Source organism: Sinocyclocheilus anshuiensis, unplaced genomic scaffold (genome assembly GCF_001515605.1).
Source record: "Sinocyclocheilus anshuiensis isolate Anshui unplaced genomic scaffold, SAMN03320099.WGS_v1.1 scaffold1225, whole genome shotgun sequence".
Classification (NCBI taxonomy): Eukaryota; Metazoa; Chordata; class Actinopteri; order Cypriniformes; family Cyprinidae; genus Sinocyclocheilus; species Sinocyclocheilus anshuiensis.
The window spans coordinates 379666-398721 of record NW_015552623.1 but is presented as its reverse complement, the minus strand read 5'-3'; the positions used below and the strand labels follow the sequence as shown (position 1 = coordinate 398721).

Genomic DNA, 19056 nt, shown 5'->3' with positions numbered 1-19056 from the left:
CTAGTTACTTGAAAAAAGTAATCTGATTACGTAACTCGCGTTACTTGTAATGCGTTACCCCCAACACTATATATATATATATATATAATATATACATAGGGACTTGCTATTAGAAGTATACAAGGCTATTTCTTCATATGAGAATAAGTAAAAATGTCAGGGTCCTTTAAATGCAAACTTAACGATCCTTGTACCGGAAGTGGCGTAACCGGAAGACAAACCGACACTTCTATGACGGTGTTTTCCATTGTGACTTCGCTATTCGCTGATGCGGTATCTAAGCGAAGATTTTTGCTTTTCGTAGTGGTATGTTTCGTAAAGATGGTGAGTAAAGTTACCGTATTTCAATTCCACAATAAAAACACGAAGTTTTTGTAAACTATGGCCATTTAGGCGATCTTAATGTAATGTGACTTGCTAACCGTTTACCAGCGTCTTCGATTAAACGTAGAATCCAACCGATCACAGATCAGTTTCACACCTCAGTACTGTTGTTATCACAAACACGCGGAGGATCGCGAATGACTGTCAGCGAATATAATGAACGCTTTTTAACTAGCAAAAGTCTGTACGTTTCAACATATCATTAAGATATGAAGTATAAAATATTTACATTTAAAGTGAGCGTAATTATGTAGCTTCACAGTCTTAATACGCGTACAGAGGCTTTTATGTATCTTCCTGTATTGTTTTCCTCTTCCCAGACTCATCTGCACACAGTCTGTCAGCTATAGCCAAAGTATATATACATTAAGCCGTAATCGAAGAGATGGATGACATCCAGGAGAACTCAGAGCCAGGCAGTACTCTTTACAGTCCCTGTTTGGAGCCAGACACACCGGATTCCCTGAATAATGCCTGTCTGTTGAATGACAGTGACCCCCTGTTTGAAGACCTTGGACACTTCCATGAATTTTCTTCCACTTTTGTTCCCGAGACCCCTAGGTACCATTTCTTTTGTAAATATTGATATGAATTATTTGTGTTTTTGCTATGTAGTAGTAAACAGTTCATAATAATGAGCAATGACAAGAATTTGTCCTCAATTTACAGCCCCCTGACTCACAGAAGAAAACGTAATTTCCTGAAAGATAGCGACAGAAATGTGGTAAGAGAAAAAGGGCAGAATGCAATACTATATTGCAACTCTATTTCTGTATTATGCATGCAGTATACACAGTATAAGAATTTCCTGTGTGCACAGAATACTTGGTTGTCCTGCTACATTTCCTAAAATGTGCAGTATGCATACTGTGGAATAGTTACCCATAATGCGGTGGGCTTGACCTTTCATTTACAGTGCTTACAAGAAATCTCAAGTATTATGAAATGGAAAAACAATCACTTTTATATATTATATAATATGCCAAAAAACTATTATTTCTAAAATGTAAGAAAGTGTTTTTTTTTTAATTAACAATCAATATATATATATATATATATATATATAGGCCTATATAAACCACTTACCATTTAGCACAATTATTTTACAATTAAAAAATGCAAAATGATCATTTCATGTATTATATAAAAATGCAAAATATCCTTTATTTATCAAATTGAAAACAAATTACAATTCATGCAAAATAACAAATTGATATGTTATGTAAAATACAAAATAACTATTTATAACATTTAGCAAAATAATTTTACAATTAAAGATGCAAAATCATTTTATGTTTAATTTAAAACACAATTAACTGTTTGTTTATGAATGAAATAACATTTTACAATTAAAAATGCAAAATAACAATTCATTATATAAAAATGCAAAATAGCCAATCTTTTTGGTTATTTTATTCTTAATTACTCATGTAATTTAATATGTAAACAGTGTAATAACTGCAATCTGAATTTGTCATTAGTAGTACATAATACTGCAGTATACTATTTACTAAAATTAGTAAACAGTATGCTAACTACACTCCATAGTATGCCGATATTAGAAAATATTCAGTTTTCTTGGAATTGTATTCATAAATGTTTTTATGCTTGGTTTAGGCAACATCATCCTGTTCAGATGGAAGAAAATGGGAAAGACATGAACACATTCCAGGTTACCTTAGCACCACTCCAAGCTCCCAGAGAACGATGAAGCGGCGCAGGCTGGAGGATTCGAGTGCAGGCACGCTGCGTGGACACTCTTCCGTTACACCAGGAGCAAACGGATTTGTAACGGCCTCGTCTCTTTTACCCTCTGATTTTACATGGTTGGAGTCAACGCGTCCTACAACCTCCTCTGCTTCTCATGTTTCTGCATCTTCCAAACCCTCGTCCTCAGCTGGGTCTTCCATGTCTGAACTGGATCAAACTAGTGATCCGGCATATTTAAATGAGCTGCTAGTAATGGGTCACCCCTCTAAGCAAAAGACACTAAACACCAGCAATGGAAGGGAACAGAGGTCCAAAAAGACCAAATCTAAAGCCTCTAAAAGTACATCAGCACACTCTTCTTTACACGCAATAGAGCATGAAGCTTCACCGCTGGAAGCAGGTATGGATAAACAGGATCCACGCGTTTATAGAAATAGTTAATGAAAATGTCCTCACCCTCAGACCAGCCAAGATCTAGATGAGTTTGTTTGTTCATCTGAACAGATTTGGAGAAATGTAGCATTGCATCACTTGCTCACCAGTGGATCCTCTGCAGTGAATGGGTGCCGTCAGACTGAGAGTCCAAACAGCTGATTAAAAACATCACAAGTAATCCACACATCTCCAGTCCATAAGTTAACATCTTGTGAAGTGAAAAGCTGCATATTTGTAACAAACAAATCCATCATTAAGGTTTTCATTTTAAACCGTCGGTTTTCACTTTAGGTTTTAACTTTAAACTGTCATTTCCGGCTAAGATACGACTCCTTTATCAATTAAAATTTTTCCAAATCTGTTCTGATGAAGAAACAAGCTCATCTGCATCTTGGATGGCCTGAGAGTGAGTACATTTTCAGCAAATTAAATTTTTGCATGAACTCTGTCTTTAAATGTCAGGAGGGTATTGCTCAATGGCTTTTCTATAATAATTGTTTTTTTTTTTGCTTTATTTTTTTTATAGCAAAGAGAATGCAGGAACCAGCAAGTTCACTTGTATGTCCGATACCAGAAGATATTGTCATCATAGAGGAGGATGCTGATGATGTCGCGGTGGAGAGCATGGTTCGCTCCGTTCAGATGGCTGAGGATGAAGCGTATGCCAGAAGCCTTCAGGTACGAAGCTTCGCTCTCCTGATCCTTCCCCTGAAACAATAGAGAAGTGACTAACTCTGTTGTTCTGGTGTTTGCAGGAACAGTTTGATATGGAGGAGCGAATGGAGCAGCAGAGGCTACAGAGCAGATCGCCAAGCAGAAACAACCACATGGTCAGTTTGGGTTTTTGCTTTATTTGGAGCACTGAATGATGGTGCTGTGATCATATTCAAACAAAAATGGATGGTTTCTTGCAGGTTGATCCATATGTTGGCTTGGGCTGGATTCCTCCTTGGGCCTCGATCAACTCTGCACCTTTCTCACACGGACCCCCTGAGCTTTCAGAGCTGCAGCAGGTCATCTTTGGAGAGCAACCCCGTAAGTCACCATACATGAGCCAATCTCTGTCTTGATGATTTCATTTGAATTAAAAGCAGGTTTTAATAAATTTTAAAAATCATATTAGTATTAATTATATGTGTGTATCAGATATTAATTCTAATAAATATGAATTGGTTTATAGATATTGTTTATCATTATAATATGCAATATGTATATACAGTGGGTACGGAAAGTATTCAGACCCCCTTCAATTTTTCACTCTTTGTTATATTGCAGCCATTTGCTAAAATCATTTAAGTTAATTTTTTTTCCTCATTAATGTACACACAGCACCCCATATTGACAGAAAAACACAGAATTGTTGACATTTTTGCAGATTTATTAAAAAAGAAAAACTGAAATATCACATGGTCCTAAGTATTTTAAATGATTTTAGCAAATGGCTGCAATATAACAAAGAGTGAAAAATTTAAGGGGGTCTGAATACTTTCCGTACCCACTGTATATATATAGAACTTAAAAAACATTACTAGATATTATACAACATATTCTATAGTATAATTGAAATTACAATAATTGTTATTTTTATATATTGTATAATAATAATAATACATTTTATTTGTAGTGCACCTTTCTTACACTCAAGGCACTACAACATGGTAAAAAACAACAATAAAATTACATAACAGTAAAATAGCACATAAAAAAATAACACATTACTCCAAATCACAAAAAAGAAAAAAGTGAAAAAAAAATATATAGTTATATAATAAAAAAGTATTTTATGCTCACCAAGACTGTATATGTTTAATCAAAAACTATAATATTGTGAAATATTATTACAATTTATGATGATTTAAAATTATATTTTAATATGTAAATGATTCATGTGATGCAAAGCTGAATTTTCAGCAGCCATTACTCCAGTCTTCAGTGTCAGATGATCCTTCAAGAAACATGTCTTATTATTAATATTGAAAACGGTTCTGCTGCTCATTATTTTTGTGAAAACTGAAATATTTTTTCTGGATTCTTGCCATAAAAGAAAGCATTTATTTGAAATAAAAATCCTTTCTAACTATGTAAACGTCTTTGTCACTTTTGCATCCTTGCTTTAATAAAAGTATTAATTTATAAAAATAAAAAAAACATCTTATCAAATGCAAACCTATACTGCATTCAAAATTGAAAAAAATTGGATTTTTTTATATATATATATATATAAAAAACTTTTTTCTTTTGACTGGACAGGCAGACAACAGGGCCGCCGTCAAACCGGAAGAACTCGCAATTCCCGCCGCAGACAAGCTTCTCACTTGCAGATGGACTTGTTTGATGACAGCCAGGGAAATGATTATGAGGTTTGAGTTCTGCTAATTCACAGAAATCACATGCTTGACTACAATTCTACAATTCTAAAATGCTGTCTTATCTCTGATGCTGTTTGTTGCTTTGTCAGGCTCTCTTAGCGTTCGAGGAGCAACAAGGTGCTGTAGTAGCCAAGAACACTCTGACAAAGGCCGAGATCGAACGGCTGCCCATAAAAACGTACAATCCCACACACAGCGCAGGAAAAACAGAGTAAGTCACAGAACTGGATGCAACAAAAGAGATTTCCCATAATGCAATAGTTTAATCATACTCTCTTTACAGTTGCCAGATCTGTTTCAGTGAATACAAAGCGGGTGAACGACTCAGGATCCTTCCATGTCTCCACGATTACCACGTCAAATGCATCGATCGCTGGCTAAAGGTCTAGCTTGTTTTAACAACATAATCCCATAATTCACAGTTGCTTTTTACTAATCATTTTCTGTGTTTGTTACAGGAGAACGCCACATGTCCCATCTGCAGAGCGGATATATCAGAGTGTGGTGGTTTTTCTTGAGCGCACGACTTCAGGACTCAGTATCTACCTCACAGCTGGTCATGTTACCCCATTTGACTTTTAAACAGTCTTATTTTGAGTGTTATTAAATGCTTTTTAAATGCAAAATATTGTCTGATGTTTGAACCAGCATAAAGCACTGCCAAGCACTGTTTTATTTATAAAGATCCTTCTAAAACATATCAGACACGACTGTATCACACCAGTGGCAACAAACCTGCTAGCAATAGCTGAACTTGAATTTTGGATTTTCAAATAAAATCGCTTAATTTTTTTTGCCCGTTTTTATTCAAATGTGTAATTAGGATCATATATGTTGCTGTTACAGTCATTCTATCACTGCTGTTCTGTTGTTTATGTAAATATCAAGCAGCGTGCAGCATGTGATTTTATTCACTCTGTTTCGTAATATCTCTTCTTCAAGGCTCTGTACTTCCGGAGGTAATAGAGCGCCTCGAGCTCTTTCACCACGAATTCTCCTCGGCTGATGAGCTCTTTGATCTTCTCAGGGTCGCTCACATCTTTATTCTTGGCAAACGCAGCCCCTCAGTCTGTCTCTGAAATAGTCGGCTCCTTTCGGATACTCCCGTCCAAGAAACAGCAACTTCAATCAGAAGAATCAGAAGAGAAGACAGGATTATGAATTTCTAATGCCTAGAGTTACAGATGTGTGCAGAATGTTTTTATTTTCCCCCCTCCATACTTTAATATGTTTATCCTCTTCATATAAATTAAGACTGACTTAATATAGTTAGTTGATATTAGGCAGATTGTATTGTCAAATTTAAGTCCAATGAATACTTTTCAGTCTTGGTTTATTTTTTCTTACAAAAAAAATTTGTAAAATACCTCAGCAGTTCAGACCAACCTTTTTGTCAGTTGGCACTGATATAGTCTGAACATTTAGGGGGTTTTTTTTGTACAATAATGGGTACAATTAAGATTATTTTTTATATTATAAAAAAACTATACGAAAACACTGGGAGAAACGCTTTGGGTAATTTGACTTTTGACTCAGAACTTTGAAAATTACAAGAAGGGTTTGCTACAGTCAAGAAGAAGTAGATTAGTGAATATGTATAATTGTTCATTTTGTTTTCATGGCATTTAAAAGCAGAAGGGGGCAGTGTACAGTTTTGTACAGCTGCCCTACCTCTGCTCGGAGTGGGTTGGCAATTTCTCCAAGTAAACACACTTCAGATGACCCGTTACCACTCGGCCAAGTTTTTTCCAAAGCGGACGGCGATTAAAAACACCTTCATTTTCTAGACTACATAATGATGATTAGCTTTCAGATGTATTGCTGAAAAATCAAAACAAGCTTTGTTTTCTACTTGCTAATGTCTCATATTGCCCTTCGGACGCAATGAAAACAACCAGGGGTATAACTTGTGTTGTCATCGAATACACAAAGTCAAAATAAAAGTCCTCAACAGTTTAATACATGTCAAGGACCCTTTTCACATTTCCGGGTTTCTCAGCAGCGGAAGTCGTCATAGTTGGGTTAACTTGAAGAGCAGTGAATGGGAGAGTACCACAAATATATTTTTTGCATTCCCATTTGCTCAAATAGCAAAAGAAAATCTCCACGATAGTGTTTTCGTGACTTACAATAAAAGGAAAAAAATTGAGAGACTGATTAACGGCAGTCAGAAGAGAGTACAATGTCAAATTTACCGGCCCTCCCATAGACGCTGCATTAGAAACACCCTCGCATTAGCCTTAACTGTGTTTTTGTAATTTGATGCAAAGGTGATATAATACAAATAGTGTTATAAGTGTACATACATTTTTTTAAAATACAAATATGAAAAACTTTCGAGGATTTGTGATGCTGATGACCGTCTTCCAGGTAAAAACAAACCAAACGTAAACATCGTATGCCATGGCTGTAGTGAAACCGAAAGAAAACAAAACACAGCTACACATGAATGCAGAAATAATTTATTTAGGCCAGTCTATTGGAAGACACCTACTTATTGTGGATTAGGAGCACAGCGTACAGATAATGGGTTTGAGTTAGTCATTTGCTTTTTGTTGCCGAATGTGCTGCCAAGAACATATGAAACTGATTCAAAATGTCATGTATTAAAGCACTGGCATTCAAATAATCTCCAATACACACCTTTTGAAGCTGCAAAATGCACAGATCTGCCTACTCTTACACATCACCAGTGTCCTTTCATTTTTGGCATGTGGTTTGTAAAAATAATCTGGACAAAAATTACGAAGGAGCACAATCCATAGTGGCAAAATTCACACGGAGATGTTTCTTTACTCTACAAAATTCACGCATTACACATCCTAGGTGCCAATACATGCGACTTGTCTGTAAACTAGTTAGGATATACAAAACACACCTTGGGAAAAAAATACAAAGTGAGTTCTCTTCTTTGCTATTTAATTTTAAGGCATAGAAATCTTACAAAAACACTTTATAACCTGAAACAAATACAAAAGTGTGTGCCAATATGACAAATGGAGCAGCAGACAGTGAGCGGTGGTCTGCAGAGTGAAGGCACTAGTAGAAACGTGAGCTTCTCTCTGTCCTCTCTGATTCCGGCCAGTATTCCCCGACTGACACAATGGGAGACACGTGTCTATGGATGTCTTTAATAATTGGCTCGTAGTCGTTTGTTTTCTTCCCTCAGTCTTTCTATCTCCTCGATGAGGGAGTCGTTCACAGAGTATTTCTCAATCAGACCATGGATTTCATTCTGGAAAAGATGAGTGGCATGATTAAAGAGGCGTAATAATCTTTTTTTTTTTTTTTTACTTAATTATGGATTTGGCCTGTAAAAGAGACAAATATACCAGCTGAATATAGAACTGCCGAACCATCTCCACCTGCAGATTGATAATGTCTCTATGACAAGTGTCCCTGAGGAAACAACAAAACAGTCATTAATGACTAAATGACTCTATCTAAATCTGAATATTTATCTGATAGATAGATAGATGTCTATCTATCTAGATAGTATCTAAATATATGGTTTAATTAGTAAAAATATTATATGTGTGTACACACACACACACACACACACACACACATATATACAGTATATATGTCTATGTACTGTATACACACACACACACACACACAATATAGTGTTATTTTAGTATCATTGAGATAATACTGTAGATTTCATTAGTAATTTAAATTCGTTTTTTTACATTTTTAAATTTTTTCTTAATTTTTTTTTTAAGTTTTAATTTTTGTTGTGTTTTCATCATCTCTTTTGTCTTTTAGTGTTTACTAATTTTTATATCAGTTTTAGGTGTTTTCATTTAAGTTAAACTAAACGAAAACAAGAAATGATTCCTTGACATCTAACTGAAATACAATAACTTTTTTTTACTATAATAACCCTGATATATACACTACCGTTTAGTTTAAGTTTTGGGTCAGTCATTTTTTTTTTCTTTTTTTTTTTTAATAAATTACTACTTGTATTCATCAAGAAATCATTACATTGACCAAAAGTGACAAAGATATTTATCTTACAAAAGATTTCGATTTCATGTTCTTTTAAACTTTCTATTTATTAAAGAACAAAGAAAAAATGTAGCAGTTTCTACAAAAAATTTAAGCAGCACAACTGTTTTCAACTGATAATAATACAAAATGTTTCTTGAGCATCAAATTACCATATGTGACCCTGGAGCACAAAACCAGTCTTAAGTCTCTGGGGTATATTTGTAGCAATAGCCAAAAAAAACATTGTATGGGTCAAAATTATCGATTTTTCTTTTATGCCAAAAATCATTAGGATATTAAGTAAAAATCATGTTCCATGAAGATATTTAGTAAATTTCCAACCGTAAATATATAAAACGTATTTTTTGATTAGTAATATACATTGCTAAGAACTTCATTTGGACAACTTTTAAGGCGATTTTCTCAATATTTAGATTTTTTTGCACCCTCTGATTCCAGATCTCATTTAAAAAAATTGACCCTTAAGACTGGTTTTGTGGTCCAGGGTCACATATTAGAATGATTTCTGAAGGATCATGTGACACTGAAGACTGGAGTAATGATGCTGAAAATTCAGCTTTGTATCACAGGAATAAATTACATTTTAAAATATATAAAAATTGAAAATAGGGCTGTGCAATTAATCACATGCGATTGTCATGCGCATCTCGTCAGTAAAGCCGGTTCCGTGATTAGTAGTAAATCGCCATCACCTGCTTTCAGATGGAGCGGCATTTGCTACACAGAGTTCACTGACAAGCTAGGCAATATCGCGTTCATTATCGCAGATGAATCGCATTCGATTATGAACACGATATTGCCTAGCTTGTCAGGCAATATTGTCTTAATTGCACAGTCCTAATTGAAAACTTATTATACATTTAAATCAGTAACTCACCTGAAGTCCTCCAGTGCCTCATGGATCATATTACGGACAAAGTTCATCTGAATGGAGGTGAGCGGAGCTCCACGGCCCTCGGCTCCAGATTCGACTGCCGCCGCTGGAGCTTTAGATCAAAACATCCATCACTCACTTTGTCCCATTAAAGCGACTTTTAATCTAATCGTGGCCCATTCAAACACACCTGGTGCAGCTGCAGGAGGAGCTCTGCTGACCGGCGAATCATAGGTGAGCTGGGTGGGCAGATCTCTCCTCTGACCGGGCTCAGGGGTGTTGTACGTGTTCACAGACTGAACATGTGTGCTCTGAGCAGCAGGGGGTGTGCTAGTGACATCATACTCCTGCCGGAGACCGTTATTCTTCTCCACCTGTCGATAATACAGATAAAAAATGTAATCTATAAATGCAAAAACATATCGGATTATAAATAAAGCGACCTTGTTGCCATTCTGTACATCAGTCTGTTGCGGTGGGGTAGTGATGGACTCCTCCTCTTTGATTGGTGGAGGAGTCTGAACCACAGACGGACTGTAGCAGCGACTGCCTGGAGTGCCCAATGGGGTCTTCCTCTGGGACGACCCACCAGCGAAATGAGGTAGGTATTCAAAGTCTAGTAACACAGAAAATGCTAATGTTGGTAAATGTAAATGAAACCTTGTTGTTTTGTTGTTCTTATTACTGTTGATTAAAATGCAGTTTGTACAAACTTGCCTTTTTTTCCACTTGATACATCACTCAGTCTGTGCCCTTTGTAATCTAAAGAGATAATTAGCAAACAATTAGTGTGTAGATAGACAAATAGATTGAAATACAGTGCCGTGAAAAGGTTTTTGCCTCCTTCCTGTTTTTTAATTTTTTTGCATATTTGTCACACTTAAAAGATTCAGATCATCAAACAAATTTTAATACTACACAAAGATAATGCAAGTAAACACAAAATGCAGTTTGTAAATGATGATTTAATTTATTAAGGGAAAAAAGCTGTTCAAACCTACCTGGTCCTACATGAAAAATTAATTGTTGAATCATGAAAGAACTGATTAACCACATTATTTTAGAAAGCTGAGTTAAATTTCACTAGCCACACCCAGGCCTGATTACTGCCAGACCTGTTGAATCAAGAAATCACTTAAATAGAACCTGTCTGACAAAGTGAAGCATGCTTGAATAGTAACACATCATGCCACTGCTGACCAAAAAGAACACAAAGGCTCGTCTAATATTTTCCAAAAAATATCTTGATTATCCCCAAGACTTTTGGGCAAATATTCTGTGGACTGATGAGACAAAAGTTTAACTTTTTGGAAGGTGTGTGTCCCGTTACATCTGGCATAAAACCAACACAGCATTTCATAAAAAGAACATAATCCCAACAGTCAAACATGGTGGTGGTAGTGTGATGGTCTGGGGCTGCTTTGCAGCTTCAGGACCTGGACGACTTGCCATAATTGACGGAACCATGAATTCTGCACTTTATCAGAAAATCCTGAAGGAGAATGTCCGGCCATCAGTTTGTGACCTCAAGCTCAAGCGCACTTGGGTTATGCAGCAGGACAATGATCCCAAACACACCAGCAAGTCCACCTCTGAATGGCTCAAGAAAAACTAAATTAAGGTTTTGGAGTGGCCAAATCAAAGTCTGGACTTAAATCCGATTGAGATGCTTAAACAGTCCATTCATGCTCGAAAACCCTCCAATGTGGCTGAATTAAAACAATTCTGCAAAGAAGAGTGGGCCAAAATTCCTCCAGCGATGTGAAAGACTCATTGCCAGTTATCACAAACGCTTGATTGCAGTTGTTGCTGCAAAGGGTGGCACAACCAGTTATTAGATTTAGGGGCAATTACTTTTTCACGTAGTGCCAGGTAGGTTTGGAAAGCTTCTTTCCCTTAATAAATGAAATCATAATTTCAAAACTGCATTTTGTATTTACTCACGTTATCTTTGTGTAATATAAAAATTTGTTTAATGATCTGAATCATTCTGAATCATTCAAGTGTGACAAATATGCAAAAAATGTAAAAAACAGGAAGGGGGCAAAAACCTTTTCATGGCACTGTAGACAGACAGACAGACAGACAGATAGATAGATAGATAGATAGATAACATAAAAATCAGTGAAAATCAGTAATTTTTTTAAATTAAAACTTAATCAGCAAGGATGCATTAAATTGATCAAAAGGGACAGAGAAGACTTCTATAATGTTATAAAATACTTCTATTTCAAATAAATGCTGTTCTTTTGAAGGATCGTGGAAAAAAGGAATCATGATTTTCACAAAAATATTATGCAGCACAACTGTTTTCAACATTGATAATAATATGATAATGTTTCTTGAGCAGCAAATCAGCAAATTAGTGTGATTTCTGAAGAATCATGTGACACTGAAGACTGGAGTAATGATGCTGAAAATTCAGCTTTGATCACAGGAATAAATTACATTTTTTAATATATTCAAGCAGAAAACAGTTATTTTAAACTGTAATGATATTTCACAGTATTACTGTTTTTACTGTATTTTAACTAAATAAATGCAGCCTTGGTGAGCATAAGAGACTTGGAAAAATCCAAACTTTGGAAGAGTAGTGTCTGTGTCTGTGCAAAACTGTTAAAGAGCGGTTGGAAAAGTTTCCTCACCATCTCGTACAGGTGAAAAGATGTCCAAGCTGTTTCGGCCAACTCTGAAGCGGTCTGTGGAGTGCTGGCCTTCCCCTTCCCTCGAGAACACATCTATACTGCCTCCTAAAAACAAGAGTAATGCCAAGCAAACATTTAGCCATGTAATTAACATGCAACAATCATAATCTCTTGAACTCTGCCATTAATAAAACACTCACCATTTCTTGGAGTTGGAGTATCACTAAAACCATGTGTTTTGAAACCTGTAGAGAGGATGGAAAAGCCCAGAAAGGGACCATAAAAATGAGAAGACAGATGACGATAAAGAAAAAAACAAAAAACGGGCAATACAGTGATAAAAATGCAAAAGAAGCATCATCAGGGATTTTACCATCATTAAGAGGGGAGAAAATATCCAAGTTGAGGCTGTTCCGACCGATGTTGCTCAATTTCTCCATATTCGGCAGCTGGTCTTGACTGTGCTGACCCTCCGCCTCACGGGTGAACACCTCTCCAGCAGTACCTACAAAAACAAAACATTCACTACCCATAAAACCATTACAAAAGCTATAAACAGGGCTTTAAATGCTAACCAAATATGACTGAATAAGGAATAAAATCTTCTATAGCTATAAAAAGGAAGGTGGACCTGTGACTTGGGCTTGTCCATCACCAGGAAATTCAGAGCCTGGCACACCGGGTGGGACTGTAGATGTTGAAGTGGAGGGTCCCGTCTGCTGACCGCCCAGTTTTACTGAGATCCTCTTACTTGATTGAGAAGACTTGCTGGATGTTTTAGTGGACTGTGGAAACAGGGCTGGTTTTTAATATCAAATATAACCAGAGTCAGTTTCAATAATCTTGAACGGTTGAATGTAGGGGCAACATTTTTAAAATCTTCAGATGTTACAAAAATTGTATAGAAATAAATAATAAGACACAATAAAAAAAATAATTAAATAAGATTCACAATACATAAAAATGTAAGTAAATTTATTCAATTATTTCATATAAAATGCATGTTACTGCATCTTTAATCATAATTTAAATAATTAATTATTCCTAGAACATATTTTTAAAACTATATCAGACATTACAACAATTATAAATAAAAATAGTAATAATTAAAAAAAAAATTAATAAAAATTAGAATAATTAAATATTAAAATATTCAATAATTTTACACTAATTAAAATTCTACATGAAATTAATTCAAAGTAATTAATTACTTCATGTCACTGCATGTTACCAATCAATCAATTAAAATATATTCTCAATCTGAACATTTTGAATAATTAACAATTCCTAGAATAGATTTTTTAACTACATCAGATGTTACAAAAACATATACAATAAGTAAATAAATACATACATACAACTTAAGAAAATAATACAATTTAAAATAAAAAGAAAACAATTAAAATATAATTAATTCAAACTAATGAAATGACATTTCTAATTTCATATAAAAAAGCATTGCATGTTACATGCTTTAATCAATTAAAATATATTCTCAATCTGAACAATTTGCAGAATTTCTAAGCTATGTCAGAAGTTACCAAAAAAATTAAAGAAATAAACAATTAAATAAACAAACGTTTGCATGATATTTTTATCCCCACATTTTGAATGATAAGGAAATGAGTCAGTTTAACAAAAAAATGCTACCTCACATGAAACTGAGGGTGGTTCTGTAGAAATGTGTTTATGTACAAAATAACAGACAGCTGTACCTTTAACTTGGAGGTGGAGTTCTGGAAGCGAATGCAGGTCACTGACGTCTTGTGAGCTGTGGTGATTTTGACCGGTGCGCTGAGGTTTCTCAAATCGTACATATAAATTCTGCCCTGCGTTGAGCCCACAACCAGTCCAGCCCCATCTGGAGTAAAATCAATGGCTGTGAGTGGAGACTCCACCTGCTTATTACGAAACACCCTGTGGGGACAAGCACACACATTAAACTGATTAACAATACAGCTTCGAAATCAAACTCCAGTGTCCAAACTGCATATTAAATGTGATGTTTTCTCTTACATTTTGCTGGAAGTGTCATAACAGACGATCTTCTTATCAAGGCCCACAGTGATGAAGAGCAAATCATTGGCCGGAGAGAAGGCCAGCCCTGAACACGGGGCTTTGTGTGTCCCCTCGAACAAATGCAGCTCCTTTTGAGTGTTAGCATCCCAGAGAGCCACAGAGCCACTGTCAGATACCGTGCCCAGCAGAGACCTCTTCACCAGCGAGTACCTCAGATCATGGATGGGCTGGAGAGACATCACATGTTGTATTTTATATTAGGGCTACCTGATTCATCAAAATGAAACAAAGTCTCTGTGCAGTTTTCCACCAAAATAAAATCTAGATGGCTGAACGTTTAAAAATTAAGAAATTAAGACAGTTGTACTGTAAAATAAAGTCAATTTTTTCTCAAATACTCAATTTCTTTATTTTACAGTGAAATATTCTAATTTACACAAAACTAAACTGTGGACAATTAAAATATGTAGTTTAGTTTAGTTCACTCACTACATTTTGCAAGGCTAAAAAAAAATGTCAAACTCACCTAGGCGATAAAACGGTATCGATATTTATCGACGGTACACCTTTGTTCATAATTGTTTATGCAATTTACGAAATTATATTTGATTTATATGAGTTAATGTAGACGTAATGCACATTTTTTTATAAACTTATTTCCTTGCGTTGACAATTTAAATGTGCTGCATTATTTTGCTCATTGCGCCCTCCTGTGGCCTCGGGAGACAAGACAAACGTTTCCTTAAGACCCATTTAATCTGCATATAAAACATTAGAAATTAGATATTTGTTAAATTTTTATTGTGTGTTTGACTGTTAAAACAAAAATATTAGTTGTTTGTCTCAATAAATTGGGTTAATTTAAAAATACAGTGGTTAAATAAAAAAATAATAATTCAATCACTCTTTGTTTTAAAAAAGGTTATAAAAAAGGTCAATAATTATCGATACCGAACGATATGAAACATTATATCGTTGATACATTTTTTAGCTATATCGCCCAGCCCTAAACTCACCACATTTGGCCCATGGCCGAAGGGTTTGCTGGACAGGTTGGTTGTGATACTGTGGAGGATGATTTCTCCACTAGTGGAGCCAGATGCTATGTAGCTATCGCCTCCGTTAAAAGACACACATGTCACTTCCTCCTTGTGGTCCTACACAGAAAGAGACACTGATTAGGTTGCGGCTGTTTTGGGACATTTTTGTGGTTGTACTTTAGCTTCAAAGAAGAACATACTTCCAACAAACTTCCCACTGAATGTCCTTTTAAACTGTCAAATAAGCAATCTATATACATACAAATTATTTTTAACCGTGTGCTACCTTAAGGCTTCGGTGCAACCTTTTTGTCTTTAGGTCCCAGATATTAACCGTGTTATCCAGTCCTCCGCTGACCAGGAACTGTGATGTGGAGTTCAGACTGACACGGGTTTGCTTTTTCTACAAACAAAAGTCCATTATAAGACATACATGACCTAGATATATTTAGATAGGACAGAAGATATCAAGGTGCTCAGCTCACCCCTTCACCCAGCTCCATCACTGGAACTGGAGATGACTTGAGACTGGACACCACCAGCTTGTCTCCTATACTGCTGGCACTGACCAGGTACTGATCTGAACACTGTCAAGGCAAACCCCTACAATAATAAATCAACTAAATCCATGTAGGTGGCCTTAACCACTACGTACTTACATTTAAATTAATCATTTGATATAATGCACTTATTGTGTACATACATGTTTTTATATTGTACTTATATTTAAAACATACCTGCATGTAATTACATCTATAATTAATTTCTATAATTTCACTTATAGTTACACTGTTGACCCATGCCTTACACCTTTACCCAGCCTTAAAGCTACCCATACAAACCTGTCCCTAACCTTACCCATATATCCCACCTCAATAGCAGCAAAACTGTTTTGCAATATAGTATGAACACAATAAATACATTGTACTTATCTTGTGATGTAAGTACATAGTAGTTAAGGCCACCGAATATAAAGTGGGACCAAATTTGCTATAATTAATGTAAATAAATATGCACCATGTTTGTCCAACTCAAGGGGTTTCCATCTTTTAGATGCCACGGACCCCTAAATATAATCATCCTCATGCAAGGGACCCCATCCTAAAATTTTAAAAGCAGCTATATATTTTCATGTATAAAGAAATTTTTAAATAATTAAAATTGGTATACTATGCAAATTGAAAATATTATTTGGAAAATATTTAGTTTCTATTAAGTAACATTACGTTTTCTTTTCTATTCACTATAATACTGTACTATGTCTTATTTATTTAGTATTTCTTTTAATCAAATTTATGTAATTTATTTAATTAATTTAATATAAATGTATTCTACTTGTTTAAGTCTAATGATCGATTTATTTCAATATAATTTTATTCATTTACTTTTTTAAACAATTACATTAATACAATTTTATTATTTTAATATAATAAGTAATATAATTCTTATTTATTTATATATATACATTTTATTATTACTCTTTTTTTTTATTTTACATTATTATTACATTTTATAATTACTTTTCTCCAGAGGAATATCTCTTCTAAAAAATGATACACACACATTATAAAGTCATATGTATATCATATATACAGTATGCATACTGGCATCACTGAGACATGTGAAAGATGCTCAGAATCCTAATGGAAATGGTTTAGAGTGATCTGACAGAGCTAGAGGATACTGCTGCTGCTCCAGCACACTTGAGCCACTGGATGCGTGGCACTGTGAGGGTTGAACTGCTCCAGCACCGTCATGGAGGTCGAGTCCCAGATCTTCAGGCAGTCACCTGACGACACCAGCCGCGTGACGTCCTCCATAGCAACGGCTGTCAGGAGACAAAAGATGGACAGCTGTCAGGCGCGCGACCCACTGTTTTCCACTATTGATTGACAAGAATCCTGAATGCCTGTATAGGAATAATAGTTCCAAATAATCGTATAATATTGCACTTTAAAGCATTATTCTGTCACTTTTATGATTAGCAATTTATAACACATTTTGTATAGCCATAAGTTTATATTTGCATGGTATTATTCGTAGTCTGAATTATTATTTAGTCTGAATTATGCCTTTACAACTCAAAATATCCTTAGTGACTTGGACTAAGTTACATGCAAGTTAGCCAACTAGCAATGCAGCTAATTCATGCAATCTTCTTTAACTTTAGAGCATAATCAAATTCTGTTAACTTACATAAAAGCGACTTTAACCGCTAATTCTGATCAATAACATTTGGAATAAATCCGTAACCCTCGTTAAAAGACCTTTACACTCTGTTCGTGATGTTGTGCTAATAGTTTCTGCATTCATCAGCTGATTAGCAACAGCTAGCTACTTACCCTTGGTTTAGACTATAAAAGTGAAGAAAAAACTGAAGGATACGCTGGTAAAAAAAAAAAGGGTCACAATACATCCACGCTGGTTTAATAAATTAGTCCTTTTATTTGAAAGTAAAACTTTGTCATATTAATAAAGTTTGAACGCAAGTTAGCCAACTAGCAATGCAGCTAATTCATGCAATCTTCTTTAACTTTAGAGCATAATCAAATTCTGTTAACTTACATAAAAGCGACTTTAACCGCTAATTCTGATCAATAACATTTGGAATAAATCCGTAACCCTCGTTAAAAGACCTTTACACTCTGTTCGTGATGTTGTGCTAATAGTTTCTGCATTCATCAGCTGATTAGCAACAGCTAGCTACTTACCCTTGGTTTAGACTATAAAAGTGAAGAAAAAAACTGAAGGATACGCTGGTAAAAAAAAAAAAGGTCACAATACATCCACGCTGGTTTAATAAATTAGTCCTTTTATTTTAAAGTAAAACTTTGTCATATTAATAAAGTTTGAACATCCGTGGCTCCAGTAAGAAACCGCCACTACGGCGCGCCGCTGGGCTCAAAAACAGGAAACGTTCGGAATTACAAGCAAGCAGCAACGCCAGTGTGGGGAGGGCAAATACAGGTCATTGCGTTTATGTGTCAAAGTTTGCATTAATAAACACGACTGATAAGGAATATGCGTTCAAATGCGTTTGTAGTGCTGTTAAATTCAAGTAAACAAAAGGTATTTTGCAATAAGACCAACAGAACACTGGCTAGAAGATGTTAATGCAGTGCACGTTCGGATTTATTTAAGGAAAGACAAAGAAAAAACAAAATCACAAGTAATATAATGTTTTTGAGTGCCATTAAAAAAAGAAAAGTAACTAATCAGTGTATGACCATATTGCATTAAAATTATCATACGTGACCCTGGACCTAACCAGTCATAAGGATCAAATTTTTTTGAAATTGAGATTTAAACATAATCTGACAGCTGAATAAATAAGCTTTCCATTGATGTATGGTTTCTAAGGATAGGACACTATGTGGCTGAGATACAACTATTTGAAAATCTGAGGGTGCAAAAAAATGTAAATATTGAGAGAATCGCCAAAGTTGTCCAAATGAAGTCCTTAGCAATGCACATTACTAATCAAAAATTAAGTTTTGATATATTTACGGTAGGAAATTTACAAAATATCTTCATGGAACATGATCTTTACTTAATATCCTAAT

General features: G+C 35.1%; 2 protein-coding genes across 4 annotated transcripts; one reads left to right on the top strand and one right to left on the bottom strand.

Annotated features, from left to right (window-relative positions):
- The first annotated feature begins 200 nt into the window (after nucleotides 1–200).
- LOC107666302 (E3 ubiquitin-protein ligase RLIM) lies at nucleotides 201–5689 on the top strand. Its single transcript, XM_016457541.1, has 11 exons — nucleotides 201–324; nucleotides 705–945; nucleotides 1054–1108; nucleotides 2002–2494; nucleotides 3056–3207; nucleotides 3285–3359; nucleotides 3444–3564; nucleotides 4780–4889; nucleotides 4988–5109; nucleotides 5182–5281; nucleotides 5357–5689. The coding sequence occupies exons 2-11, from the start codon at nucleotides 770–772 to the stop codon at nucleotides 5414–5416; spliced, it is 1464 nt and encodes a 487-aa protein (XP_016313027.1). The 5' UTR covers nucleotides 201–324; nucleotides 705–769; the 3' UTR covers nucleotides 5417–5689.
- Nucleotides 5690–7349: 1660 nt separating this feature from the next.
- nedd1 (NEDD1 gamma-tubulin ring complex targeting factor) lies at nucleotides 7350–18800 on the bottom strand. 3 transcript variants are annotated; one of them, XM_016457538.1, is made up of 17 exons: nucleotides 18205–18800; nucleotides 17178–17321; nucleotides 15979–16073; nucleotides 15780–15896; nucleotides 15470–15610; nucleotides 14451–14680; nucleotides 14150–14351; nucleotides 13066–13219; nucleotides 12808–12939; nucleotides 12635–12679; nucleotides 12435–12539; nucleotides 10507–10551; nucleotides 10251–10405; nucleotides 9980–10163; nucleotides 9793–9901; nucleotides 8231–8297; nucleotides 7350–8133 (listed from the first exon to the last, which is right to left on the bottom strand). In XM_016457538.1, the coding sequence occupies exons 2-17, from the start codon at nucleotides 17311–17313 to the stop codon at nucleotides 8029–8031; spliced, it is 2022 nt and encodes a 673-aa protein (XP_016313024.1). In that variant the 5' UTR covers nucleotides 17314–17321; nucleotides 18205–18800; the 3' UTR covers nucleotides 7350–8028. The 3 variants fall into 3 exon arrangements, with proteins under 3 accessions (XP_016313024.1, XP_016313025.1, XP_016313026.1); XM_016457539.1 differs by lacking the exon at nucleotides 18205–18800 and adding an exon at nucleotides 17836–17952; XM_016457540.1 differs by lacking the exon at nucleotides 10507–10551.
- Nucleotides 18801–19056: the final 256 nt, after the last annotated feature.

Coding starts and splice junctions, on each gene's coding strand:
- LOC107666302 (XM_016457541.1), top strand. CDS start 770: ATGGATGACATCCAGGAGAACTCAGAGCCAGGCAGTACTCTTTACAGT. Junction 946..1,053: donor TTTGTTCCCGAGACCCCTAG/GTACCATTTCTT, acceptor CTCAATTTACAG/CCCCCTGACTCACAGAAGAA. Junction 3,565..4,779: donor CATCTTTGGAGAGCAACCCC/GTAAGTCACCAT, acceptor TTGACTGGACAG/GCAGACAACAGGGCCGCCGT.
- nedd1 (XM_016457538.1), bottom strand. CDS start 17,313: ATGGAGGACGTCACGCGGCTGGTGTCGTCAGGTGACTGCCTGAAGATC. Junction 16,074..17,177: donor AGTGTGCTGGAGCAGCAGCA/GTATCCTCTAGC, acceptor GACAGTGTTCAG/ATCAGTACCTGGTCAGTGCC. Junction 8,134..8,230: donor GGCAGTTCTATATTCAGCTG/GTATATTTGTCT, acceptor CATCTTTTCCAG/AATGAAATCCATGGTCTGAT.